At 36.6% G+C, this 17,578-nt stretch overlaps 1 protein-coding gene across 6 annotated transcripts in view; it reads right to left on the bottom strand.

Moving 5' to 3' along the window:
• SLC41A2 (solute carrier family 41 member 2) overlaps positions 1-17,578 on the bottom strand; it is a 115,360-nt gene that overhangs the window by 49,062 nt on the left and 48,720 nt on the right. For all 6 annotated transcript variants that reach the window (XM_025882542.2, XM_073900370.1, XM_073900371.1 and 3 more), the window contains exons 4-6: positions 8,258-8,329; positions 5,109-5,253; positions 1,083-1,229 (exon numbers count right to left, since the gene is read on the bottom strand). In XM_025882542.2, the coding sequence (XP_025738327.1) occupies positions 1,083-1,229; positions 5,109-5,253; positions 8,258-8,329 (364 nt within the window). The remainder of the gene's footprint in view (positions 1-1,082; positions 1,230-5,108; positions 5,254-8,257; positions 8,330-17,578) is intronic.

Here is a 17,578-nt window from a genome sequence, read left to right as displayed (position 1 = left end):
ATATACTAAATGAAGCTTCCCTTAATAAATGACTGATTGCCTTTGTTAGGTTAAAGCCCTTTCTTTAGTTCAAAAACATATATCTGAGACTTACTTCTTCAAACCAAATGTACTTTAGGCTTATTTGAAAGTATACCATAAATCTGTATAGAACCCACAAAATATATGAGGATATATGAGGATAAATGTTTGCTTCTGGCTTGTTTTATAAACTATCTTTTTTTCTTGTAGTATTCTGTGGGTTTCTCTTTTCTTTTCTTTTTTTTTTATTTGGCATCTAAAAAAATAAAACCATAGCCAACTTCTAGCACTAAACCAATGCTCATAAATCATATTCATTTACATTGATAATAACTTATGTTAAAATAATTCATTAGATTCTATATATAATCTATCACAATTATCAGGAATTATATCTACATAATTATTATATATTATATAACATTATCAATACAACCTGTCACTATTATCAGGAATTATATAATTAATGTATATTATAATTATATATATAACATATGTATGTATACATGAGTATATGATGCCTCCAAACTTTACACAACATTCAGGCTAATTTTCATGGTAACTTTTTTGTTGCTGTTAATTGCCATGTTGGTTTCTGATAGGGGGACAATCACTAAATTTCAAGCACTGCTATAACCTTATGTTCTGGGACAGTAGTACAATGCATATATCAGAACACTGTGGGTTGACTCCTCACTGCCTACACACTTAGCAAAAGGGCAGAATTCATAGAATATTAGGCCTGTGTTCAACCTTCCCAGCAGTAGTGGGCAACATACATAACCTCTATGAGCCTCAGTTTTCTCATCTGAAATTAGAGCCAATAATCCTTATCTTATATAGTTTTAAACTCCATAAGAAGAAAAAAAAAAGTGAGAAAAAAATATAGGAGAACCACAACATACAGTAGGTATAGAACAAATGGCAGTTACTGTTCTAATCAGTCTCAACCACAGTTGTACTATAGATGAAGGTCACCAGGAATTCATGGCATTGTTGCAACAATATTCATTTAAAGAGACTCTGAATAGCACATTATATTTCATTTCAAGTTAACTTACCAAGACAGGAGTACAAACCCTGACTTATCCAGGCTAATATGGCAAGAGTTATGAGGTCGCCAAAACTAGCGGCAATGGGGGTAGCAACGTTATCAGGATTTATGCCAGTCTTCTTTGAACCAACAATAACCCCAACCATTATTATTCCTGGAAGAAAGAAAACTCATTACTTTTTATGCTATGATTTAGAGAAAATCAATCCCCTAAATACTTAAATATAAAGGCTAGACAAACAGCACGTCAGTTCCAGTTAGACTGCTCAGATAAGCTGACTAAAGCAAACAAAACATTTTACTCTAATGCTTTGGCAAAATGCCTCTCAACAAATTCCAAATAGGGATCATAGAAGATTTGAGAAGTTCAGTGTTGCATTTAGAGACCCGAAAAGCTACTGTAAGATAAAATTAAAGCTAAAGTTTCAAATTTAATAACGTACATCTCAGATGTAATATATTTGTGTGTATCAAACCTGAATATTTTACTTTAACTTTCAAAGTATGAAAATGTCAAAGAAAGGTGAGTCATATTTATATGCACAGCAATTGGGAAAAAGACCAAAAAAACAGATTTGTCTACATGGTGGCAGCCAGAATGCTTGCTTCATTTTATTTAAAAGTGATGAAGCGTTTAGAGGAGGGAAATAATTAAAATTTGAACACTGAAGGTCAAAACACAAAAAGCAGTCTCTTAAGGGTATCTTTTTTTTTTTAAAGATTTATTTATTTATTTTGAGAGAGAGAGAGCACAGGCGGGAGGGGCAGAGGGAGAAAGGAGAGAGAATCTCAAGTAGACTTCCTGCGGGGCTCAATCTTACAACCCCGAGATCATGACCTGAGCCGAAACGCAGAGCTGGACACTTAACCAACTGCGTCACCAAGGTATCCCTAAGGATATTCTTTAAAGTCAAAGTTTCTATCTACGAACTTCCAACTAGAGAATAAAAGACGAAAATATGACTGTGTACTTGTACTCCTAAATATTTATTTTCTTGAATCATAGAAATGGTGAGGGAGGATGATAACATTTATATCCATACCCAGTGGTACACATTTTCTCATGCCAAAATTTAGAGGATGCAGTGCAGAGAATATTTAAGATTAGTGCACTTATGTGCTAACCATAAACCAGTATGGAAGCCTAAATGTGGCTATCGGAAAAAAATCAACAGAATCTTACTGCATTTTTAGACTGACAATGACTCAAAATAATTTTATTCTAGCATACTCATTTAATAGATAATAAAACTGAGGTCCTGGGACTAGGTTTTAAGTTCCTGCTTAAGGTCACAGAACTTGTAACTCTAGTCCAGTGTTTTCTACCACCCCATAAAGTCAAAATTATTAAAAGTAGAATTTTTGTCTTGCTTTGAATAATGTCTCACTTCTTATATTCTGGAGACATTTTCAATCTATGGACTCACCTTTCCCATAATATTGTTGTAAAAAATTAAAAAAAGCAATAGCAGAAAAGTTTTTAAAATGCATTATGTAGGGGCGCCTGGGTGGCTCAGTCGGTTAAGCGTCTGCCTTCAGCTCAGGTCATGATCCCAGGGTCCTGGGATCGAGCCCCGCATCGGGCTCTCTGCTCAGCGGGAAGCCAGCTTTTCCCTCTCCCACTCCCCCCTGCTTGTGTTCCCTCTCTCGCTGTTGTCTCTCTCTGTCAAATAAATAAAATCTTTAAAAAAAAAATGCATTATGTAATAATCAAGATGTAATCATATAAAATTCTTTTTTCAAAGTCAGCACATTTAAAGATTGATATGGAAAGTTCTCCTAGGACAGAATGCCATCTGTATCTTTTCAGCTGAAAACAAATATTTTGCCAGCATGGACCAGTGGAAAGAGCTGGGAGTCAGGAAACAGGCTGTAATTCTGCAAACAACCTGATGAAATTGGACAAGTCACCTTACCTGGGTCAGTTTTCTCACCTACAAAAGGTGGTTAATAGAATCTGCTTGACATAAAGGTCAAGCTATCATAAAATTAGAATACACATTTTTCAAAGTAAGAAACCTTAAGCAAATGTATTTTAAAAGTCTGAATTCTTATGATTTTGAAAAACCTAGGCAATAAAATAGGTTTTACTGAAAACTTTTAAACAATTCTTTCTAAATGAAACAAGATTAGAAAGAAAACAGAAGTAAATGAACTTAAAAGAAAAAGAAGCTAATGCTTTAGGGGTTTTTTTTTTGTTGTTTTTTGTTTGTTTGTTTGTTTGTTTTTGTTTCTTACCTGAAATTAACTTTCCAGTAGCTTAACTTCACCCTGCTTTGGCCAGCGCTGAGTTCTGGTAATTCTATATATGGACAAGAAACTACCCTCTAATATAATTTAAGTACCAAAAAAAATGGTTGAAAATATTTTGGAAGTTAAGTCTTAATTTTAATAAGATTCTCTAAATTCCCAGAACCTAACCAAAAAAGTTAGTTTAACACCTGTATAATCACCTGACATGAGAATTTTCTATTTTTTACCTGGCTGATGATATAAGGGTAAAAAGATGGCAATTATAGAATAAAAAGAACCAAGTCTTTATGATCATGATTTCATAATAAGCTAGTTCTCCAGTGTTAAGTTCTTAATAAATAAGTACTAAGAATGATATCCCGACTGAAAAATTCTAATGTAGTTAATTTTTAAAATCTCCTGGCTCTTTAAAAGTCTATAGCCAGCAATATACTGTGTCAAGCATATGGTTATATTTGTATTGCCACAGAAATAGTGAAGAAATTTTTTTGAAATCTGAAACTTTAAAAAATTTTAACAGAGGGACTGCTTTTGAAATTCAGAATTCCTAGAATCCTTGTTACTCAAATGACAAGCCAGTAAATCCTCTGCATGATTTCCAGAAAGGAGTTTCTCAATTAATTTAATTTACAGAAACTAATGAATACCTAGATTATTTTCCTGATCTCACTGGGAACTCTACCAGAGTCCCTAAGGCCAGGAGACAACCTCAGACAGCCTGTTCTATACTAAGGCTTATATATAACACATATAGGTGTATCTGAAATCAGACATTCTTAAAAGAGTATAAATAAATTTTCTCTTTCTCCTGCACTCTTGGTGGGAATGCAGGCTGGTGTGTGGCCACTCTGGAAAACAGTATGGTGTTCCCTCAAAAAGTTAAAAATAGAGCTACCCTACAATCCAGCAATTGCACCACTAGGTTATTTACCCTAAGAAGACAAATGTAGTGATCTGAAGGGGCACCTGCACCCCAATGTTTATAGCAGCATTATCTACAATAGCCAAATTATGGAAATAGCCCAAGTGTTGATCAACTGATGAACAAAGAAGATGTGGTGTATATATATACAATGGAATATTACTAAGCCATAAAAAGAATGAAATCTTGCCATTTCCAACGACGTGGATGGAGAGTATTATACTAAGAGAACTAAGTCAGAAAAAGACAAATACCATATGACTTCACTCATATGGGGAATTTAAGAGACAAACAAATGAGCATAGGGAAAAAAGAAAGAGAGGCAAACCAAGAAACAGACTTTTTTTTTTTTTTTTAAGATTTCATTTATTTATTTGACAGAGACACAGCGAAAGAGCAGGGGGAATGGGAGAGGGAGAAGCAGGCTTCCCGCCGAGCAGGGAGCCTGATGCGGGGCTTGATCCCAGGACCCCGGGATCATGACCTGAGCCGAAGGCAGATGCTCAACGACTGAGCCACTCAGGTGCCCCAAGAAACAGACTCTTAATTGTAGAGAACAAACTCGTAGTTACCAGAATGGAGGTACGTGGGGGGAAATGGGTGAAACAGGTGAAGGGATTAAGAGGACACTTATCTTGATGAGCACTGAGTCATATAGGGACGTGTTGGGTCACTGTATTGTACACCTGAAACTAAGAGGACACTGATGTCAACTAACTGGAATTTAAATAAAAACTTAAAAATTGTCCCTGTTGATCTTATAATGAACAAGTATCATTTTTATAAAAAGAGTCAACATGGAAAATAAATCATCTGAAAGTGAAAGACTGTAGGGTAGACATTTATAGATTTGCTTACCTTGTAGAAGAGATGCAATGAAAGCCGTTGCCACACTGCTGGAGCACAAAAGTATGGAATGGTCAAGATAGTATTTCCCCTCTGGAATCCAGCCCAGTATAATTGCTGCCACAGCCGCTAGAAAACCAACCACTGTCGCTTGAACCTAGAAATTGTTTCAGAAAATCCAACTGAATTATTATTTCAAAAACAGTTTTTACTTGATTATGTAAATATGCATACCAAAAGTCAGAAGAAAGTATTACATATGGTCATTGAGCTACATCATTACCTTCTGAAGAAGCCACTCTATTTTAGTTTTAATATTCCCTTAAGGCGGTGAGTTCTCAAACTGCCATAATCTGGTGCCAGTGGTTATGGAATGGGGTCCAGGAATCTGTTTTTATCAAGCACCCCAAATGACTTTGACGGTGTAATCCACAGATCATCTAAGAAGATACCAACCTTAAGACTGAAAGGTACCCAACCCTTATAACTGAAGTTTGACTCCAGAAGCAGTGCTGGTAAGAGATTGATTTTATGATCTAATGATAAAAGAGTTTACCTCCTGGCTATATCACCCAATCTTGTGGCAAGTTATTTAAATTCGTTCATTCAACAAGTATTTATTGAGAATGTAGGGGCGCCTGGGTGGCTCAGTCAGTTAAGTGGCTGCCTTTGGCTCAGGTCATGATCCCAGGGTCCTGGGATCGAGTCCTGCATCAGGCTCCTTGCTCGGTGGGGAGCCTGCTTCTCCCTCTGCCTGCCGCTCCCCCTGCTTGTACTGTCACTCTCTCTCTCTAGCAAATAAACAAATAAAATCTTTAAAAAAAAAAAAAAGGTAACCTCACAAATAACCACAATCATGATCTGTAAAGTGACAACAGTAATATCGAATTTGAAAATTGAGATTTAAATGAGTTACTACATAAATATAAAAATGCTTCCCACAGTGCTGGCACAAAGCAACCCAGCAACTAAAGAAAGTAACACTGGGAACTCTTAGAATCCTATTAAGTAGAATGTGAGAACTAAAGAAGCCCTAAGGGAATCTAATTCACAGATTCCTAATTGTGCTTGTGTCCTGGACTCCTCTGACAGTCTGGCAAAAAATTTGTAAAGATTCTTTTCTTTACGAAAACACAAATGCACTCAAGATTTGAGAAGAATTTCCAGGTGCTCACAGACTCTCTGGAGTGTGGTAGAATCCAGAGCCATCTCTGGCTCCCATCCTGACTAACACCTGCAGGGAGGGAGGATGACAAGGGAAGGGTGCAGACGAAGAGTGGAAGGAAAAATTAAAAGCTGGGATGGAAGGTCTTAGAGTTATGTGATGAATAATTTACACTACCACTTGTATTACTTGGCAAGAGTTTAGAATATTTAAAGAAGAAAGTGGAATATATTTTCAAATTTTAATTTATATATTAATTTATAGTAACCTACTTGTTGTTAAATATTTTTTACCCCTGAGTAGGTTCCTACAATTTCAAGCTGGAAAGGAACATTGACATCTCTAATGCAATACTGTGATTTAAAAGAAGGGGGCGAAGAAGCCCAGAAAAGTTAAGTAAATTAACAAAGTTTATACAGCTGGTTAATGTTAGAGCTGACATAAAATCCCAGACTTTCTTATTTCTAACCCCATGATCTTAGAAGCAGCTGCACAGATATTTCTTTTTTAAAGATTTTATTTATTTATTTGACAGAGACATAGCAAGAGAGGGAACACAAGCAGGGGGAGTGGGAGAGGGAGAAGCAGGCTTCCTGCCAAGCAGGGAGCCCGATGCGGGGCTCGATCCCAGGACACTGGGATCATGACCTGAGCCAAAGGCAGACGCTTAATGACTGAGCCACCCAGGTGCCCCCGCACAGATATTTTTTTAAAGCCCATATTCCAAAAATTCTTTTATTTCTATGTCTTTGAAGTGCAATACACGAAATTACTTTTCTGCATCCATGTTTCTCAATATGATGTCCTAATTGGGCTAACATTAAAATTAGTGAGTGTTCCTTAAGCCCACTTGCTACAGAGTTACTAGGGGGCTACAGTCCTATGTCTTGGGCATAGAAGGAAGTAGTTAGGGAGGAAGAGACATTCACCTGAGCTCAGAAGGAGCTGTAGATAATCTATATATAATCCATGATTTAGTGTATATGTAACTGACAATCTAATGTGCTCATTTATATGAACACTAGTAACATTAACATATTAAGAAAAACTCAGTTTAAATAAACATATGACTATAATATATAAAAGTTTAAAGATTTACTTTAAAAAATTATGTTATTATGTTATGTTAGTCACCATACAGTACATCATTAGTTTTTGACGTGGTGATCCATGATTCATTGTTTTCGTATAAGACCCAGTGCTCCATGCAGTACGTGCCCTCCTTAATACCCATCACCGGGCTAACCCATCCCCCAACTTCCCTCTCCTCTAGAACCCTCCGTTTGTTTCTCAGAGTCCAGAGTCTCTCATGGTTCATCTCTCCCTCCGATTTCCCCCCTTCATTTTTCCCTTCCTTCTCTTAATGTCCTCCATGCTCTTCCTTATGTTCCACAAATAAGTGAAACCATATGATCATTGACTTTCTCTGCTTGACTTATTTCACTTAGCATCATCTCCTCCAGTCCCATCCATGTTGATGTAAAAGTTGGGTATTCATCCTTTCTGATGGCTGAGTAATATTCCATTGTATATATGGACCACATCTTCTTTATCCATTCATCTGTTGAAGGGCATCTTGGCTCTTTCCACAGTTTGGCTATTATGGACATTGCTGCTATGAACATTGGGGTACATATGGCCCTTCTTTTCACTACATCTGTGTCTTTGGGGGTAAATACCCAGGAGTGCAATTGCTGGGTCATAGGGTAGCTCTGTTTTTAATTTTTTGAGGCACCTCCACACAGTTTTCCAAAGTGGCTGTACCAACTTGCATCCCCACCAACAGTGTAAGAGGGTTCCCCTTTCTCCACAACCTCTCCAACATTTGTTCTTTCTTGCCTTGTCAATTTTTGCCATTCTAACTGATGTAAGGTGGTATCTCAGTGTGTTTTTGATTTGAATTTCCCTGATAGCTAATGATGATGAATATTTTTTCATATGTCTGTTAGCCATTTGTGTGTCTTCTTTTGAGAAGTGTCTGTTCATGGGCACTCACCTGCTTTAAAGCCAAGTTGCCAATTATGAGGTTCCACTTTTCAATGGGTGAATCCATCTTCCCAATATTTACCTGTTAAAATAGATACTTTCATCATCTATCACTGACTAATCTATATGCTTTAACTCTGTTTAAGCAAGCAGATGAAGTCTTAAAGCCAAAGATAATTCTTCAGTAAATCTGATGAACTCACATTGTACTTTAAAAATAATTCTAAATTCACTACCAGTCTTTTATCTCACATTTATCCTGCCCAAGATATGTAGAAAAATATATTTTTTAATTTAATTACTAGCTCACAAGAACTAGTGGACTAATTAGTACACTGTTTACAATTAACATCATCAAATGTTATCCTAACATGCCAAATTTTGTGTACTGAGGCCCAATATAAATAATTACATAATTTTGAGCAGCTAGCATTCTATTCCATATTATGAAACTAATGTAATTTGAAGAATTAGTGACCAGAAAACCCAGGATTAAACAAATCATTTATATGTACATAATTTATATTTGAGTCAAGACTAAAACTGTTAGCAATAAAAAATTCATTCAGTTCACATAGAGTCTGACCATGTACCACACTATTAAAATTTATATATCTTTCTGCTAAATGGAAGAATACTCTCTGAAAAATTATTATTCAATTGCTCTATAAGCAAAATCCTTACTTTTCCACCATTTAGGATTCAAAACATGTATATCCAAATCTGTCATTTTTCTAATGCAATCATTTGGAAAGCAGTGAACAATCTTTATTAATAAAAAACATACTGAGCTGGGTTTCAATTATTCATCATCTGCTTGGTCATGGAAGATAGGTGAATGGGTAAAGTGGGAGATACATAAGGGTTGTTATTTGTGGGTAGTTCATGGACAGACTAGAGTTTAGCTCACTGGCTTCAGGCCAGCAGATTAAGTGCTCGGTCAACATTTCTACTATCAGTTTGGAAAAAAGAATTCTCAAACCTCCCTCTGGGCTCTAGTCTCAAAGTACCCAGCAATGCAAATATTAAGATTTCTCAGTTTTTCAGTATAATTATTCATGCTGGCTTTATTTGTAGATTTCTTCCCTAAGCCTGGAAATCTACATTATTCATGAAATTTGTGTTTGTAGCTCTAACAACCTGGGTCTTTGCTTCAGTGAGTAATAAGGTACAAGCAATGTTTAAAGAGTGTATCTACTTCAGGTTTAGTGTTCAAGAAATAGGCATGAGAGAATTTAGTGTTATCTTTAATAACTTTTAGAAAGAGGTCTATAGGTATAGGAAGCAATCTAACATGATTCCATGAAAAAGTAAAAGATGACAAGACTCCAGAATTGCTCGATGATCAATAGAGGTGGATCATACATATACTAAGGTCTAGAAGAAGGTCAAGAAAGGTGAGTCACAGAATGAATGAATGCTATGTGTTAGGTATGCTATGGTGCCAGATTCACGTGGTACCATCGCCACCAGTCCCTTCTAAATCCTGGAACTACCTTCCTCAAAATTCTCTTTCTTAGAGATGCAGGTTATAGTCTGCCAATGACAGGAACTTGCCTAAGATTTGGAAGGCAGAAGCGAAGGAGAGGCCACTATTTCTGTAAGGTCTTGGTAGTCAGAACTAGTAGGCATCCAGAAGTCTACACTGCAATGCACCCATGGCTTTCTTCCCCTGCTCCAGTGCTTCAGGCTATTTCTCTGACCCTCCCATCACAGATCGTTACTTCTCCCACATTTGTGTAAGCCCAAATTGTTCTATTAAATTCCTTATTGCCACAATATATACCATGGCAGTTCTACTGACCAAACCCATACTGATAGAACAATGTCACACTATTCAATTAATCTGTTTAATAATTGATGACGATCACAATTTCTAAGTCCCTTCCAGATCTCTAAGTCTCTGAATCTAGAGTCCTTTTAGTCTAGCATGAATAATAAATAGCAAGTTAATGTATGATGTGAAATAAAACATATTTCACATTTATGAAATATAATTTATGGTGTGAAATCACAATGTATTATGCGAAATAAACACAAAGTGGAGTATATTCACAAATAATAATCACTTTTTTTATAAAGCAAAGATTTTTAGAAGCAAGGATTTTAAAAAGAAAAGAGAAGTGTTGATCCAAATTTAACTACTTAGGGAAAATACTTATGGTATAGGCATGCATTGGGGGTGGAAGTGGGAATTTGGCAGGATACAGAAAATTAACCTTTGTTGCCTTCATATTGTAAAAACTGAACCAAAAATCGGGCTGACCTACTATATTGTCCTGTGGCCTAGGATTAATATGAACCATCTAAATTTTTCCAGAGTAGAGAGGAAGAAGAGTGTTCTGCCTAAAGGCCTTTGCTAAACCTACTTTTATTAGATTAACTGACCTGATGGTACTCAGCTAGGAAAAACTAAGAACTTGGAAGGTGACAAAGTATAGTGGGATATGATCTGATAAAGACTTCTACATAACCCAGATTAATTAATTTAAAATACTAGAAAAATAGACCAATATTTTAGCAAAGACACTAGCTAGTTTTAAAGGAAAGAGTAAGCTGAGGTGGTCAGAGCCTGAAGATGTGTTGTTTTGGCCAACACAGTGGTTTTAATTTTTTGAATCTAAATGTCTTAGGTTGAGTCTGTAGTCTCTACTTTTTATAATCTCTACACCCCTCTTCTTCATAGATGTATATGTTACTTATCTGACCCTGAAGTACATGAGTTATGGATAGGCTTTAAGATTATTGGGACTAAAGATAGAAGTGGGTTGGAATGACCTTGAAATTATAGATTTACAAATACTATAGCTGATTTTGGAAAAATACATTTAATATGTAAATAGTTGAAACAAGGCTACTGAAAGTCTCCATTTAAGTATTAGTCTTAAAAAAAAAAATATATATATATATATATATACACACACACACACACACACACACATATATATAGGCACCTGGGTGGCTCAGTTGCTTAAGCGTCTGCCTTTGGATCGGGTCATGATCCCAGGGTCCTGGGATAGGCCTGCATTGGGCTCCCTGCTCAGCAGGCAGTCTGCTTCTCCCTCTCCCCTTGCCCCTCCCCCTCTGCTTGTGCTCTCTCTCTAATAAATAAAATCTTTAAAAATATATATATATTAGGGACACCTGGGTGGCTCAGTTGTTAAGCGTCTGCCTTCAGCTTAGGTCACGATCCCATGGTCCTGGGATTGAGCCCTGCATCGGGCTCCCTGCTCCACGGGAAGCCTGCTTCTCCCTCTCCCGCTCCCCCTGCTTGTGTTCCTGCTCTCGCTATCTCTCTCTCTCTGTCAAATAAATAAATAAAATCTTAAAAAATATATAGAGAGATATATATATTAAATATGTGCTCCCACAAAAAGGGTATATAAAAAAATAAACCTGAATGTTAACCATTGTTATTTCTGAGTGACGGGCTTGTGAATAATTTTTATTTTCTTCTTTGTTCATTAGTGAATTTTTCAAAATTTCATTGCTGAACATGTACTGCTATAATCAAAAATTTTATTTAAAAACACATATTGGTAAATTTAAAAGTTTGGCAACTAGGAAAGGAAATAATCTCAGCTTTTTGTCTATGATTTCTTTCTTAAGATTCCCTATCTGGTCCCTCTTTAATACATACATTTGTTTAATTCTTTGAACATTTTTTCCTTTAGTTCTTTGAACATATTTACACTAGACGCTTTGAAAGATTCTGCTAAATCCAACATCTGGGCCTACTTTGAGTCAATTTCCATTGACTGAATATGAATCTCACTTTTCCTAAATATGAATCACACTTTTGTGTTTCTTCCTACGTCTAATAATTTTTGGTTAAAAAACTAGACAGTGTAATAATGTGTTACAATGATTCCGATAATGGGGACACATGGGTGGCTCAGTTGTTAAGCGTCTGCCTTCGGCTCAGGTCACAGTCCCAGGGTCCTGGGATCAAGCCCCACATTGGGCTCCCTGCTCTGCGGGAAGCCTGTTTCTCCCTCTCCCACTCCCCCTGCTTGTGTTCTTGCTCTTGCCATCTCTCTCTCTCTGTCAAATAAATAATAAAATCTTAAAAAAAAAAACCCACAATGATTCTGATATGTTATGTTCTTCTAAGCATTACTGGATTTCCCTTCTAGTCCCTGAGTCTAGTTTGCCTAGACTCAAACTACAGACTCTTGTCTCTCTCACAGTGTAGAGCAGCTCATATCTTTGCTTTTAGCAAAGCTGGTTCTTTCAGCTACCAACTATTGCTTTTTAGCTTAGCCGTTTGGGGATCATCCCTGCACCTATGTAGTTTAATGGTCAGCCAAAGATCTGAGCAGAACTTATACCCAGATTCTGGGGCTCATGCTTTCTACTGTTCTCTTACTGTTGGGATTTCTCCATAAATTTCTACCTGTTCTGTCAGCTCCAAGCTCTGTTATCTAATAATTTAAGACAATAAAACTTCCATTTTCTGCCACTATAACTATGTACAAGTCACAAAAGGCATTTGGTCAAAAAAAAAAAAGAGCAAAAAACTCACAAATCTTAGCCAGTGTATTTGTTTTTCAAGTATAGGCCCCTCTCATGTTTCTGTCTAGTTGTTTTTTTGTGTTTTGGCTTTATTTTTTGTCAGACTCCCTGACCTCTGTCACCTCAAACTGGCAAGACTGTGGGTTTTCTGCCACATGAGATCCAAGGACTGGGGAAACTCCCTCAGGCAAAAAAGCTACAAATGAAAATTCTTACCCATTGTAGACATGGTCTTTTAAGGGTGAACTCAGTTTCTACCTGTTTTTGATCACTTTCCATTGCCTTCAGTTTGTCTAGGTTCTCTAATTGTTAATCTCTGGAAAGGTTCACTCATTACTTCATTTTGCCATTAACTGGAATTAGAAACCTTATTATATATTTTTTACATGCCTGAAATATTTTTATAAAACATAATATGGCAAAATACACACATACATACATGCATACACATGCTCTAATGTCTTTCTGAATGTGCGGGGCTGATGCCTATGCTCATCACCTTGATTGCAGTAGAGGTTTCCCATGTACATACTATGTACTGAAACTCATCAAATGGTGGACTTTGAATCTGTGTAGTCGATTTGTGTCAGTTATACCTCAGTAAAGCTTCAAAGAAAGGGGGGAGTTAAAAATCTAGATGACTGAAACAGTTTTAGATTAAACCTAAGTAGTTCCATTCCCCCAAAGCTATGGCTATAGATTGGTATTTATAACTTAAGAAACATACTCTATGAACTAAGAGAAATATGCAGTTTCATTTGTATTTAACAATCAGGTTTTAAGACAAGAACTGGCAAAATTGAGAATATGCCAAATTTAGGAAACAATACTGAGATTGTAACTATATCAAAATTATGCCATAGTTATTAATATCATTATTTGCGATTTAATTTTTTGTTATTTTAGAAGTTTTACAATTTGAACTGGAAGTCTAACTTAAAATTATCAGGGAAAGGTTTTACCCACTTTTTCACATCCCTCTACTGGAATGTAAGCTCAATGAAGGCAGGAACATTTTCTGTTTTATTGATTGCTGATTCCCTAGCACACAATAGCACTTAGTGTATTGTAAAGGGTTTGAAAATATTTTTTGAATTAATGAATTAAAAAGGTAGAATGTTACAAAATAATTTCAGAGAATCAAGAGTTCTCTGAGAAGACATCTGAGGCAAGAGAAATCAATTCTGCCTAAAGTAGAAAAGTGCTAATCAAACTGTGCTAGGCAATTTGCTCCTGGAAAATAGATTTATAGGCTTTAAAAATATGTTGTCTTTAGGACAGTGGATGCCATTTTTGACATATCTAGCATCCAGAAGCAGAAAATTTTTTTTAATTTTTTTAAATGTTTTATTTATTTATTCATGAGAGTCAGAGAGAGAGAGAGAGAGAGAGAGAGAGGCAGAGGCAGAGGGAGTGGGAGAGGGAGAAGCAGGCTCCCCGCAGAGCAGGGAGCCTGATGAGGGACTCAATCCCAGGACTCTGGGATCATGACCTGAGCCGAAGGCAGACGCTTAACCATCTGAGCCACCCAGGCGAAGCAGAAAATTTTAGACCTCAGATAATAGAACTTAAACCCAACAATTTATAGACTCACTCTACTTGGATTATTTTCTAATTATATACTACTGTTATATATCCACAACAATTATCTACCATAATATATATCTACTGTTGAAAAGACTAAAATCCAGAAAAAAATGTTCAAGTTAACCATTATAATTTAGAGATAAATTTTGACTCAAGTAAGAGGGCAAGATAAAGTTGATTTGAATTCATCATTATTAAATCTTCCTTGTTAAAATAGGAAATCTTTTTATTGAAATATCTTTTTATCTTGGAACATTTAACCTTTACCTTTATAGAATAACAAGTTTCAAAGACAACTGTCCTTCAGTGATTGAGTAGGCTATATCTGATATCTTATGTTTTAAGTTCTCTCACTATATACTTACCCAAAGCCTTCCTTATAATCCTACAAGCTCATTTACCCTGATTCTCCTGCAGACAATCATACAAATGAGAAAAGACTCTTTAATGGAGCAAAAAGATTAAAGTAATCATAGCCTGGTCTTCTTTGGCTATAATAATTTTTACTCCTACTTTTATTTTTTTTTATTTTATTTTTTATTTTTTTTTAAAGATTTTATTTATTTATTTGATAGAGAGAGATGAGAGATAGAGAGCACAAGAGGGAACAGGGTCAGATGGAGAAGCAAACTCCCCGCCGAGCAGGGAGCCTGATGTGGGACTCGATCCCAGGACTCCAGGATCATGACCTGAGCCGAAGGCAGTCACTTAACCAACTGAGCCACCCAGGCGCCCCTTTACTCCTACTTTTACAAGTGAAAATAAATACTACATAGGAAAGTTGTAAAACTTTTAAAAGAATTATTTTTTGACCATAAATGAAAAGGCTAACTTTCAAATAGTACTTGTTTTAAGTTAAAAGAAAATTATACTCATTGACCCTTTTCCCTGGAACCAGGGAGTACAGGTAGGAATCTGCCACAGCAGTCCCGATAAAAGACAATAGACAACTAAATTAAGGTAGTGGCAGGTGGGGCATAAGAGGAAGGGGAGAGGGATTTCATAGGTTGAACTGACAGCCTAGACATTAATTGGATAGAAGGGAGGGGATGAGTGGTAAGAAATAGGGAAAGCACAGGTAGAGTAAGAGAAAGTAATGAATTTAGTTTTGAATGTACTGAGTGGTACAGACAATTGAAAATTCAGCTCTGGAGGTCAGGAAGGAGACTGGAAATACAGATCCAAGAGTTAGCAATTAGCAATGTGCAAGCAATAGTGGAACGTGAAAATTACTGACACAGAACATGAAAACAAGGTACTAATACTTCAGGAAAACCTCAGATCAAGATAAGCAAAGAAAAAGAAACCAAAAGAGTAGACTAAGAGGAAGTCATGAATGAGATGGAAGGAATTTAGCATGGGGTCTCAACGTCAAGGGTAATAAAAAATTTCAAGTAGAGAACAGTCAGTGAAGAGTCCATCGAAGGTGAGGCTCTGGGGATCTTGCTTTAAGTCTTTAACCTAGGGGGTGCCTGGGTGGCTCAGTCGGTAGTTAAGCATCCGACTTTTTGATTTCCGCTCAGGTGATGATCTTAGGATCTCAGGATTGTGGGATCGAGCCCTAAGTCGGGCTCTGCACTCAGGGGAGAGTCTGCTTGAGATTCTCTCTCTCTCCCTCTCCCTCTGGCCTTCCCCATCCCTCTCTTTCTTTCTCTCCCCTCCTCTAAAAAAAAGAGAAGTCTTTAACCTAGAGTTGCTTTAATAGTTGATAGAGTATCAGAATTAGAATATAGCTGGCAACAATTCCTTAGCACTCTGTAAGAATGGTAGTACTCCACCTGGCAAACTTGAGATCAAGTTGTCTAAGCAATGAAAATATTATAAACTAGATGAATATAGTATGTTATCATAGCTTGGTGCCACGAGTTACTACTTTTCCATCTACCGATTTGTCTACTTTTACCCCTCTCGAAACCTGAGATTTTTCAAGTGACTACTCCCAGTATTTAATTTCAGCTAATCCATCAGCCAGTCTTGTCATCTCTCTCTGAAAATTAGTTCTGGATTCCAACTATGCCTCACTATATCCACTGCTACCACCTTGTCTCAAGCCAGCATCACCTCTAGCCTGTATTATTGCAACAGACTTTTAACTTGTCTCTCTGCTTTAGTCTTTGGCCCTCTATTATCTCTGTGTCAGCACAACAGTCAAAATAATCTATCTATTAGATTATATGTATCTATCAGATCACAGTACTCCTCTGTTCAAAACCTTTCAATGGCTTTCCATTTCCCACAACAGGCAAAGTCCTTAAAATGGCCCACAAGGTGATCTCATGCCCTGTTATTTTCCCTTTCTCTCACTTGGTCCCAACCCCATTGGCTCTAGGTTGTTCATTTAACACAGTGGTTCTCAAGCTTTGATGTATCGGAGTCGCTGTGGTTATAATACAGATTGCTGAGCCACACCCCCAGAGTTTCTGACTCAGTAGCTTTGGGGTCGGGCTGAAAATTTACATTTCTAACAAGTTGCTAACCATGCTTATCAGAGACCACACTTTGAGAATCACTGATCTAACGTATCATCGGCAGTCCTGCCTCTGGCCTTTGACATTGACTAAGCTGTGCCTATCTTCAATAGTCTCAATAAAAGTAAACAAATTAGTAGACAGAAAAGTAGTAATTCATGGTATCAAGCTATGATAACATAGTATATTCATCTAGTTTATGGTGTCTTCATTGCTTAGAGAACTAAGTAATTTCTTCAGTTTATTACTCAAATATCTTATAATCAGTGACAAAATTCTTGATCTATGGAAGACATGACTCCACCTCTACCTTCCCAAAGAAAGGCCCAGCAAGCTCACTTCGCAGTAAGGACATTGGCTGATCAACTCCTCCCATGAGCTTTGCTTCTAATCAGCTTCGGAGTTCCCCTCTCTTAAACATGAACAAATAAAAGTAACCAGACACTTGATGGAAATATCTAACATAAAATATAAATGCCACAACAAATAAACGAAAGCTCAAATTAAAAGTTTAAGATGAAATTCACCTTTATTCAGTGTTAATGGTAATATAAACAAATTAATTTGTAGCATATTCCCTTTTCAACCAGCTTCCCTACAGCAGAGCCTATTTCAAAATGGAGTGACATGTTTCATCTCTTACTTGAATCTAAACAAATACTGGAAAATGCTCAAGAATGTTGCTTTTAGAAATATTTTCTTTGAGATAAGCTGGCCAAAATTTCAGTTTTCCGGGCAGTTATCAAGTTGCTTAAAAGCTT

Source organism: Callorhinus ursinus, unplaced genomic scaffold, assembly GCF_003265705.2.
Source record: "Callorhinus ursinus isolate GAN/ISIS: 27379988/994484 unplaced genomic scaffold, GSC_fseal_2.0 scaffold14, whole genome shotgun sequence".
NCBI lineage: Eukaryota > Metazoa > Chordata > Mammalia > Carnivora > Otariidae > Callorhinus > Callorhinus ursinus.
This window is presented reverse-complemented; position numbering and strand designations above follow the sequence as displayed.